The 11,565-nt window shown below is 42.4% G+C and overlaps 1 protein-coding gene across 6 annotated transcripts; it reads right to left on the reverse strand.

The window, feature by feature from the left end:
* Positions 1–1,945: 1,945 nt before the first annotated feature.
* Positions 1,946–11,246, reverse strand: zbtb18 (zinc finger and BTB domain containing 18). Of its 6 annotated transcripts, none has more exons than XM_041859008.2 (2): positions 10,686–11,246; positions 1,946–6,553 (listed from the first exon to the last, which is right to left on the reverse strand). In XM_041859008.2, the coding sequence occupies exon 2, from the start codon at positions 6,537–6,539 to the stop codon at positions 4,902–4,904; it is 1,638 nt and encodes a 545-aa protein (XP_041714942.1). In that variant the 5' UTR covers positions 6,540–6,553; positions 10,686–11,246; the 3' UTR covers positions 1,946–4,901. The 6 variants fall into 6 exon arrangements, with proteins under 6 accessions (XP_041714942.1, XP_041714941.1, XP_041714939.1 ...); XM_041859007.2 differs by lacking the exon at positions 10,686–11,246 and adding an exon at positions 10,308–10,329; XM_041859005.2 differs by lacking the exon at positions 10,686–11,246 and adding an exon at positions 8,608–8,931.
* Positions 11,247–11,565: the final 319 nt, after the last annotated feature.

Consider the following 11,565-nt stretch of genomic DNA (forward strand, 5'->3'; position numbering starts at 1 on the left):
TAATCTATTATTGCAAGACTTCTAATTCTTTAACAGCAACAGTGGTGCCAAACAGTCATCTCAAGCACATCAGCCTTTTATGGTGAAACGGTGTCCTAAACTGTTTTACATCCATCAATTTTTGCTTTTTTCCTATGAAGCAGGACACTTAGTACAGTCCTAGTTCGTTTTGATGTTTATAACTTCACAGCCATAGCTGGTCTTGTGGAAGCATGTGCTTGTCTCTCCCCTGCCCAGGCGCTCACAGCTTGGCAGAGGGCTGGCTCACACAAACTTCTGTGTTGTAGCTGCTACAGATAGTCGCCCAAGCTGGTCGCCGATTCCAACATGTTGAGCCACTACCCTTCGGCACAGCCAAATGTTTCTGCAGCTGCCCTTTTGTCCCTGTTCCTTAAGTAAACAAAGGACAGATACAAATTAATGACCTAAATTCAGAGCAAAACACTCAGCTCCATCTGAGAGCAAATTGTCTTCTTCACGCAGATGTTCAGGAACATAGCGTAGCAAGCAATAATGAAGTATGTTACAGGTTCATTATTTTTCATGACACTTTAAAACAATACATAGTTACTTAGGGTCATTAATAGGGGTTATATTACTATTATAGGGACTTATGTGTCAGCTTGTCATCATTGCTCCTGTTTAAGGAGTGACATTCACTGAATTAAATAATGGAAGAAGGGGCAAATGTGAAAATACTGCATGGACAAGTGAAAATACTGCATGGACAAGTGAAAATACTGCATGGACAAGTGATAATACTGCATGGACAAGTGATAATACTGCATGGACAAGTGATAATACTGCATGGACAAGTGACAATACTGCATGGACAAGTGAAAATAGAGTTAAAAGTAATTTAAAAAATAAAGGTGTAATGAATAGTTAAACCATTCAGAAATAATATTATGCCTTGATATAGTTATCTATCAACATAAATCATTTAAAAAGTTACAAACACTTATATGTTTCTGAAACAATATCTTGCCTTTGAAAACAGAAGAAAATCTTCCAGTAATTAGGAGATGAGGGTGTTAGTCTTCGTGGTGGGGGTGGGGGGGCTTACAGCATATGACCATCTGTAGCAATGCCCTAATGAATAACGCTCACTGACTTCAAAGTGGTCAGCCTTTAATGCATCTGTAAGGCCAGGTTTGCAGAGCAGCAAGACATTAGATAAAGCTGATTTTGTTTCTTGGAAAACTGTACTTGAGGAGCTTTGGCAGGAGGCTGTGTGTGTGTTGCGGGGGGTGGTTCTCGACAAGCTGCTGCACATTTTCTCAGGTCCAGCCCACGCCTTAGCCAGTGCAACAGCTAGATATATCAGCACCACACACACACACTGGCCATGCAGGGCACCACACTGTGCCCAACCTGGGCCCAATCTAGATCCACAGCCTCCCCACCCACCCACCCACACAACATGGCATAGAAAAAGAAATGATGCCAACACTTCTCTTACTTTCATTGCTGACAAATATGAGTACACTGTATATAGATTTTCATTATACATAATCACAGTCACTATAGTTACTGTTATAAAGAGCAACGCTAGAATATGTTGAATAACTCATGTGTAGGTATAGCTTGGATAACACGTTAAATGATACACACTTAGGGTTGTGTGTAATTGTAACATTTGATTGAGCTTGTATCTAATACATATAGGCAGGTCTCTGAGGATTCTAGTCTGTTAACACTTATGAGACTAAATGAAGAAAAATACATTTACAAAGCAAATTCATATCACAATAATTTCAGCAGATGTCATCTTCCTTGTGTTAAAATATGACTGTGGCTCTAAGCTATATTAATAAGTGTAATAAGCATTTAACTAATCTTCCAAATGTGCGGTAGTTTTGTGCCTGTGAATGTAACACCGACTGAATGGCACCCATGTTATTCACTCGAGGTGACAAATTAAACACACACATTCACATTGGAATTGAGTTAAGGTTCTTATAATTTATTGCAGTTTGCACACAATTTAAAAATTTCAACAACAGCACACCAAAAAAGTACAAAACTAAACAGCCTTAGAATTTACTCCCCTTGAGAAAATAAAACATACTATGATTGTCAAAGCTAAAATGTCTAAATCCATAAAAAGAACAATGTCAAAGAAACAAAATCTCACAGGGAAGCAAATATATTTCAAACAAAATCTGCTTCTTTTTCAGACAGTGATTGTCCTTTTCAACAGATGTATTTTTATTTCCCCCCTCCTATCTCTTCATATATTGTCTTCTACATTTTAAATGTTTTCCCTCCCACTGAACCTTTCCTGTTTTCAAGTAACCAAAGTTGGATTGATGATAAATGGAGATGCTTATCAGGTCATTTCACAGCTTACTTTCTTCTCTTTTTAAAAGGTCAATAAACAGTCCAGTTAAACAAACTTACAGTGTTCCAGTGATAACGTGAAAACCCCCCAGCTGTTTACAGTAGTTTAAGGCGGTCAAGTACAATAAGAAAAGCCAGCAATAATTGTAAATAAGTCTTCAAATAGAGAGTTAACCCACATATGATATTTTCCATGATATTTGTGGTTGCAAAGAGATCAATTACCACTGTGCAAAGTGCTATGACACTGTGCGCAGTTGGCAAGGAGCACCCATGTCACCAACTGATGCTGCCACCACCACATCCACTGAAGAGCAAACCAAACCCCCGGGCCAGCGTGGGCATGCCAGTATCTCCCCACAAGTGCGGACATTCATAGCCCTACTTACTATCAACTGAGTTTGGGTAAAGTTTAAGTTTTGCTTTTGTTTGACAGTTCTCATAAGAATGGGCATTTTCTTGATTCCATGATTTTTGTGCACAAAAATATTTTGAGTGCAGATATTTTCCCAGAATGTTCACATTCATAAAAATAAAAAAACGTTCTAAATAAAATATTCAAATAACGAACAGTTCAAATTTCATTCAAAAAATGATCAATTATGTTAAGGTTAATTCAATAATTTCATGATTTCATCTCCTCTTGAATGTAATAGTATCCATGATTTCTTGAATCTATAATTTATAACTATAATTTTCATAAAGGCATCTTTTCAGCATAAATCTCAGTTAAATAAGCTTTAAAGGTGCAGTCAAGCATGCCAATTCTCCCCCTTCAAAAGTAAGGATTGCGCTTTCAGTACAAAACCTGCACGTGTGCATACATACAGTACGTACATAGGAGCATCCAAACAGATATACACAGACATACAAATTAGGAGCTTGATGTTTTAAGCATAGTGCTGCTCTCCGACCATTGAAACCGAAAAAACCTTCAGGAGTACTCAGACATGAGCAGGTGAGCCTCTCTCTCTCTCTCGCTCTCTCTCTCTCTCATACCTCAGATAGAAAAGTGTGACGCATTTTCATTGGCCGCACAGTTAGAAACAAGTGCCAAATGAAAATATAAATAAATCAATTACCCACAATGCTTACTTCATGTCAATGAGAGAGCACAAAATACCAAAGAAGAACGTCAACTGGATAGATACAGCAGTTGGGAACCTTAGCTCCCTGACCACCATGCAGCAGAGTAGACTGTGACGAAGTGCTGTGTGGACGGGAGGCAAACACACTAGTGGAGATCTTCTGTAGATTAGTTCGTTAGTTAGGTCACTGTTGGCATTCAGCCCACACTGCCCACCTCTGTCTGTCTGACGACAAGCTTCACCTCACATACCGCTACACAAACTCAAACTCAAGACCAGTACATTGACAAAAAATCTTCACAGCCCAGCAGAACATTTCAAAGGAGTCCCAACGGACTCTCAAAAGGAGCAGAGAAAATAAATCAACTACTTAAGAATAGAATTAGTTAATTTAAAATACACTCCTCAAATGCAAAAAACAACAACAACAAAAGGTCAATAAATCATATTCATGCATTTTCCATAGCTGTAATATTCAGTTTTTTTAACAGACTGCACCCTTGGAGTATTCACATAGTCTGTTCTATATTTGTTCAATTACAGTGTACAGTAATACAGCAATTCACATTTCAAATATACAGGTTGGACTTCATGCAATAACAGATCCCATTTTCCAAAAAATAAATCCATATAATCACTACGGAAACCTATAGAATACAGCCAACTTAAATTACATTCGGTTCAACAAAGGATGTTTAAAAGCTGCAAATAGAGATTTAAGAAATTCTAAAATAATCATTTATAAAGGGTTTTAGAAAATACTTCCAATTAATGTGAAAAATGAAACTGTACATTGCATGAGTGCCATTTGTCTTTCATCAGTCAAGTTTCCTATCACAAGTCAAAATGTACAAGAGCTTAAGGAGCAGAAGCTTGTAGCTATTTAGATCAGACCTCTTTGCAGAGCAAAACAATTCCAAACGCACACACACACACAGATGAAATGTGATAATGAAATTAGAGTAGTGCACTATACACACATGTATTCATACACACATGTATGCGTACTGGTATATATTCATGATCACAGTACCCGTTTAGTGTATTCTAATAGTCTTTCACTTCAGTGTGTATTACCTGAACACTTCATATGGTTGTCATTGAAGGTGTGCCTTAGATTAAGGAGTGTATAGACATTTGTGTATATACACAAGAAGACATCTAAAAATAACTAAACACTGGCTACTGATTCCAGCGGCCATGTTTACATTTTTTTTAACAAAATCAGAACAAATAGAATAGAATAGAATAAAACAAAGGACTGGAACAGAAAACAGTAGTAACATGTTCATGTGCTATTAAAGTGCCATTTAACAAGATTTTGCAATGTTACGTACAAGAAACATGACTGATTCAGATCCCTCTCCCACCCACAGCCCCTGCTCCAACTCCCCTTACCTCGCTGCCCAACCTTCACTGACACCTCTCTCATTTAGCTTAAAAACAAAGTCCTGATCATTTCAGCAGGGTTCACTTCCACAGTTCTTGAGAACTATCCTCTATGGCCCAGTCCCTGTGGAGGTTGGGGAGGTTGAGGCCTTCGCTCTTGACCGAGAGCGAGTTGACCAGTTCGCAGTGGAACTTGCGGATGTGGCGGTACAGGTCCCCGGACTGGGTGAAGCGCCGCTCGCACCACTTGCAGGCATGCGGCTTCTCTCGGGTGTGCACCACAGCATGTCGGCTCAGGTTGTGGGAGTACTGGAAGCTCTTACCGCACGTGGTGCACGTGTACGGCTTCTCCCCGGAGTGAGTCCGCTCGTGGCGCTTCAGGGTGTACATGCAGGAGAACGTCTTGCCGCAGATCGAGCAGGTGGGCACGTTGACATCGCTGGCGGGCTTGGCGCGCACACCCTCCTGCTCGCGAAAGTGTGTGCTGAGGTGGATCTGGAGGATGTGCGGGCTGGGAAACACCTTGTTGCACAGGGGGCACATGAAGATCTGAGTGTGGGGGGCGTTCAGCATGTTGGACACGTAGGGAAGCAGGGCGCTGTCAATGCTGGCCGCCTCGACCTGGGCCCGCTCACTCTCTCCCCCCAGCATGTCATCATCGCTGACCTTGTCGTCACGCTCCAGTTCGCTGGCCAGGGAGGCGTCACGCAGGGCCGAGAGGTGGGCCTCCAGGCCCAGGCGTCTGTGAGCATGGCTGCCGATCCCGTGATGGTTCAGTCCTCCGTTGGTTCTGGGAGGGGTGGCTTTGGGCCCGCTGTGGTCCATCTCGTAGTCGCCCCTCACCAGGCCCTCATCATCTGAGCCTGTGTTCTTCTCCTGCTTCACCTGGACCAGGGTGCCCTGCAGGCTGTCGGGCGTCACCCGGCCACAGAAGTAGGGGTTGTTGGACAAGGCCTCGCTGGGCCCTGTCAGGCTGGACTTCACAGACAAGTCCAGGACACAGTCTGCATCCGCCGACACTCTGCGGGAGCTTCGGGAGCCATGGGAGCCCAGGGACCTCCGGGACAGGGAGCCAGTAGAGCTGCTGGGGCTACCGGCAGGGGACTGCAGTTTGGGGGGACTGCCATGGGCGTCAGTCTCCCTTGGGCTGGTGGCGGTGGCCGGGGTGCCCGGGCGGTCGGAGGGCAGCCTCATCCACAGGTTGCTGGGGTCCTGCTTGGCCTCCAGGTCCTCTTCGTCACTGGGCAGTAGGTCGGCTGTGGCCGGGTGGCCCGTGCTGCCCTCAGAGAAGCTCTCTACTTTGTCAGAGCAGCTGGAGGCGTCCTCCTCCTTCTTGGTGCTGTCTGCCTCCGCAGTGGCTTTGTACTTCAGCTTCTTCTTGCAGACCTTGACAATGTCGTACATGTGCAGGAAGCTGGCAGCAGCCAACACGTCCTCCACGGGCAGGGCTTTGAACTCGAGCTTCCCCTCGTACATGAACTCCAGCAGGAGAGCGAACGCCGGGGCTGTAACAATGTCGCTGTTCAGATGAACAATGTCCCTTTTGTCGAGCTGGTCCTTGTAAAAGAGATGGAAGTACATGCTGCATGAAGCCAGCACTGCTCGATGGGCTCGGAACTGGGCATCGCCGACCAGCACAGTGGAATCACAAAGGAAACCCTGATGCCTCTGCTCGCTCAGACACTGTAGCAAATGTCTGCTGTGGTCTGGGAACTCCATGCTGTCTTCATAACCTAGAACAGACAGCAGATGTTAGGCACATTATTTTAGAACAGCTACTGTTTTGTTTCAGCTTGTATACAACCGGTCTGGATCCTCTCATCCACTCAGCTCTCACTCGCTCTCACCTCATGCACACACAATTGCACTCACTCGCCCTCTCTCTCATTAAAAAAGGAACAGATTAAAACAACAAATTATCCTACACATGAAGTCCTTGACATTTTAAACTATATCTACAAAACACAATGTCACTAAAACATCACCAAAGAGACATTTTCCTTTTTAAATTCTGCTAACATGTTTTAGCAACAACAAATTCAAACTTTCAGACACACAAACACCAAATAAAAAACGGATAAAGTCTAATTGCTCCATAAACCTAAATGTTTCCAGATGATATTTGGGAGAGGTGTTGCTCTAGACTGCGATCTATGGCCGTTCCACATGATCACAGAGAGGCTTCAGCAGCTGAGCGCCTCCTGGTCACACAGATGCCCGCCTGCCTGCTAACTGAACAGCTTCTACGCTTTTACTCTCCCAGCTCCTAGTGGTTCTTTTTAATAACCCACTTTAGCCTGGTCAGCCTCTTTAGGTAACAGGCTTTCCGGTACACAAACAGTCCCCACATACACAAGCTACCTATTCCAGAGGCCTAAGTATACTGAGAATGACAACTGTACATGCGGAATTGAAGGGTTTGAAAAACAAGCTGCCTTGTTGGTAATTACAAAAGGGCATTTATTGCCAACTCCCACTGTTAGTTAGATCCAATAAAAAAAGAGAGTCCTATTCATAAAATACATTCCATGAATACGTTTTTCTAAATCAACTTTCATAATAACAGATTCAGAAATCTGAATGAGAAAACCTCCCCCACACCTGTTAACCAAGTAGCGTTTTCTTGCCTGAAATAATACATGAGCCTGACCATTAACCAAAGCAGTTAAATAAACCCATTTGAATGTGAGTGAACAAGTGCGCGATCCCCCTCATTGGAGCAGAGTTCAGATTTTCTTTAATGAGACGCTTACTGGGACAAGGATGTCCAACCCCCCAGCCAACCCCCACCACCCCACGCTCCCCCTCCCCAAATCTTTCGAGAAACTGCACATCCTCCTCAAAGAGACCAGCACTGAAGATTTACAATACAATCACTTTAAGTGCCCTGTAGTCTACCTCAATCCTAATCCTTAAGATGTCTAAAAATAAAGATAGCAGGACAACTCACAAGGTAGCAGCGATCAAATTAGGGGTCTGTCAGGACAGAGAGGGACGGAGAAGGAGGCTTACAAACATCTGATGCAGCTGACTGGGGCCATATGGCAGCTGCTGCCCAGATAAAGAGATTAAGACTAGGAGGAGTGCGATTACAGCTGTCTAGCCAATTCAGGCAGCTCAAATCTGCAAGTTCTAAATTAGTCACCACCAACAGAAAAAATGAACACAAGCTTGGGAAAGAGGACATTGGGCTTTCAAGTAATTTCACAGCCATTTAGATTTAAAACATTGAATTATTCTTAGTAAAAATGACCATATTGACTATTTTATTTTTTACATCATTCTGGGATGTTTTAACCAGAATAACTTTGAGTATAAATATCTAAAATGTTGATAAAGTAATACTGTGTGTTTACCAGACAATAAATACTTGTTAAATAGCTTTTAAGCATTAGTTTCAACACAAATTACGAAATATATTTTGGTTGAAACAAATAAGAATAATTTCCCCAAAAAATGATAATAATTTCAACAAACATTCAACAATCAATGGACCAGCAATCAACTCCAAGCCCAACTTGCTCACAACAAACCAGAGAAAAACTACATCCACAAACAAATAGATCAGTTAAAATCTCACTTGGAAACCTCTTCCTGACTACAAAAACACCAGTCTCCTGCTTAGCTACGGTACACAACTACTGTACACATACAAATCTTTCACTTCCCTTTCCATAGAGCTCTGACTAAAAGTATCCAGACACTGGGAAAAGCCCTGGAAAAGCCAGAGCTTCCCATACAAAACAAAACCATCCCAGTGCCCCAGACCCTTCCCCATAGACAGTACCTGCAGTATGCATCAACTTGATTAAGTCCGCTGTAGTAGAAAAGCTGGCCGGCTGCAGCTCTTTTGCAGAATCAATGAGGGGGTAGGAGAGAAAAAAAGCTAACTGTGAGAGACAGATGCAAAGTGGAGGAGATGTTGGAGGGGAATGAGATACCTCCTCCTGCACACAGATCCGCACACACACTAACTCCCAGTCTGTGCGTTAGAATAAAAGACTGGGGGATGGCAGCCTGTCAGCTGCTCTGACATCATGTTCAGATGGAAATGCTACCTCCAGCTGTGCTCCTTTTACAGCCATATGCTACTCCTCTACACTCTTGCCACCAGCCTCTCCTTTATACAACTTTGTTTCTTTTTCTCTCCTCTCTAAAAAAAGGGGGTAAATGTAGTGAGGTGCTTGTGTGGAAAACTAGCCAACTTCCCAGTACCTCTTTACTGTAAAGTAAAAGAGAACTTTGGAAAATAGGTCTGTGTGAAAACCGACACTTTTTTCTAACCTAGTTTCCCAGACTAGTTTCCTGCGCAAGGAATTTAAATACCCCTCAAGTTTTTTTTTGCCTGCTCAACTTCCAGTAACCATAAACAAAGGCCAGCACAGCACATTTGCAACTGACAGATCCACGCAGCTGATATTGTTTTCGACTTCTTTACGGTTCACTGCCCTCACCATTACCATCATTCATTTCCCTAACCCTTCATACAACTGACAGAAAAAAAATGAAAAAGTAACAATGGGAACAATAGTATTGACCTCATGAGTGAGATTCTAAACAAAAGCTACACTATTCCTTGTTGAGCAGGCTAAAACTGACTACAGCCTCGGCTTTCTTTTGTGAAAGTATTCCACTCTTCCGTGTGAATTTTTCAGGGGGTCTTTTTATTCCACAAGGAATTAATTTATTTCTCTGCCATGTGAATGGATCACAACAACGCATCTATATACAGCCCATTATTATTCATATCAAACAATAACAGTAGGCTATATAATATATTCACATTATTGTGTAGGCTATATAGATATGAACTTAATATTCAAGATATTCAACATGTTCCTGTTGACATAAGGGTGTTAAAATTCACACGTTTATTATGAATATTTACAAGATCAAAAACTTTAGGAATTAACTGCAATTTATACTGAGTGTAGCCTATACTTAAGAAAGAGGAGGAGAAACACGAATATAAGGCTACTAGAACAAACCTCTGGCCAGATATCTTATTATGTTATTCATACATATCCTTAAATTACCTTCAAAGTTTCAACGACTCTGCATGCAAATTGGAAAATTGGAGTTGCAACTAAATAATTAGGCTACAATATTACTGATTCAGGATACGATTACTGTTCACAGTACCTATTCCTTTCACAGAAAATTGAAGAATGTATAATTAAATAGCCCTAGTGAATTTTGGCAACAATGTTACAACATTAATATTACAACTTGTAACACACACACACATCACGCTAATCCAATGATACATCATTCATTTCAGCCTAGCAATTAGATTAGGCTATATTGCCATCGCCTTTTATCGTAATAGCTTACAGACAGTCTACAAAAAAGATCCAAAGCCAAGAAACAACTGCTATAAATTAGCCATTACTTCTATAAACTTCATGAGCCCCTGACATGACACGTTACTCTCGTTACGAGCAACTATCTGATCAATGTATCTGTCAACCTCTGTAGACTACTTACTCCTCAAGGGTGGCTATAGGCTGGCTACCAACATTTCTCTGTGCTGCTGGTTACAGAATGTAAGACTGTTGCGAGCAACACAACAGAACATTCGCAAGACTACAAATACAATATCTCTCGCGCGCACACACACACTGACCCAAGCAATCAAGCTAGCTAGCCATGGTGGCAAAAAGTAAACGTTCGATCAGTAGTATTGCAGTTCTGTAGCAGGCCCCGATGCTATGCCGACCATGGCACTACAGGGTCTCGAAGGAGCTAATATAGCAACTATTATATGAACACAACACACGCTACAAAGGATTGTTACTTTTTCCCCTTCCATTCTTTAACCTCATTTCATCACCCTTAATCGGACTCTGGTATTAAGGGACTTACAGACAACAAGCTCCAATGTCTTCCTGCTTCCTTCGTCAAATCCTCTTGGGGTTGAAAAATAAACTAGATTGACTTTCAACAAATTTCCATAACAACCTGCAGTGGCAGGAAAGACGGAGCGAGCGAGCGGAGAAAGAAGGGCTGCGGCAGCCAGATGTTTCCGAGCTGTTGCTACTCAACTCCAGCTACCGTAGAGGCGTCTGACTGGCAGCACAAAAGCCAATAGTGCTCGTGATAAGAAAAATGAAGGCAAATTGGAAGCAGCCGCTGAAGGGGGAAGAGGGAGGGATATGTCTACTGGGTGTAGGTTGACACCAGGCAACAGTGAGAAGGCAGAAAAAAGGCTAAGCGAACTGGTTCCCTGAACAGACTGGCGCAGAGCACAGAGTGAGCGAGAGGCTGAGCGCAAGGTGTCGTGGGTACTGTAGTCACGCTTCGACCAGTGGAGCGGAAGAACAGGTGCATTGCATTAGTCATATTCTTGAAATAAAAAACTTTTGTCACCGGTAACAAAATTAGGACTGCAACGAAAAGGTCTGCGAATGGCAATTGATGCGTAAAATGACTGCGTTGTGGAAGCATGCAAAATAAATCAAGGTAGCACAATCAATTGTTCATTCATTGATTTGAATAAAGTGACTTTCTTTCTAGGCTATTATTTCTGACTATAGTAATTTTTCTATTGCCATGGTATAGCCTATAGGTTTTGCAAGAATATTAGATAGTCAATGCATACATAATGTTATGATGGATATGGTAGCCTACCCTAGTAGTCCTAGGCTATATAGTCCTATCATTTAGGCCAGGGGTTCTCAAGTTTTTGGGGCCTGGGACCCCTTTTGTGATAGCAAATTCATCAGGGACCCCCTCATAATCAGAA

Source organism: Coregonus clupeaformis, chromosome 31 (genome assembly GCF_020615455.1).
Source record: "Coregonus clupeaformis isolate EN_2021a chromosome 31, ASM2061545v1, whole genome shotgun sequence".
Taxonomy (NCBI): domain Eukaryota; kingdom Metazoa; phylum Chordata; class Actinopteri; order Salmoniformes; family Salmonidae; genus Coregonus; species Coregonus clupeaformis.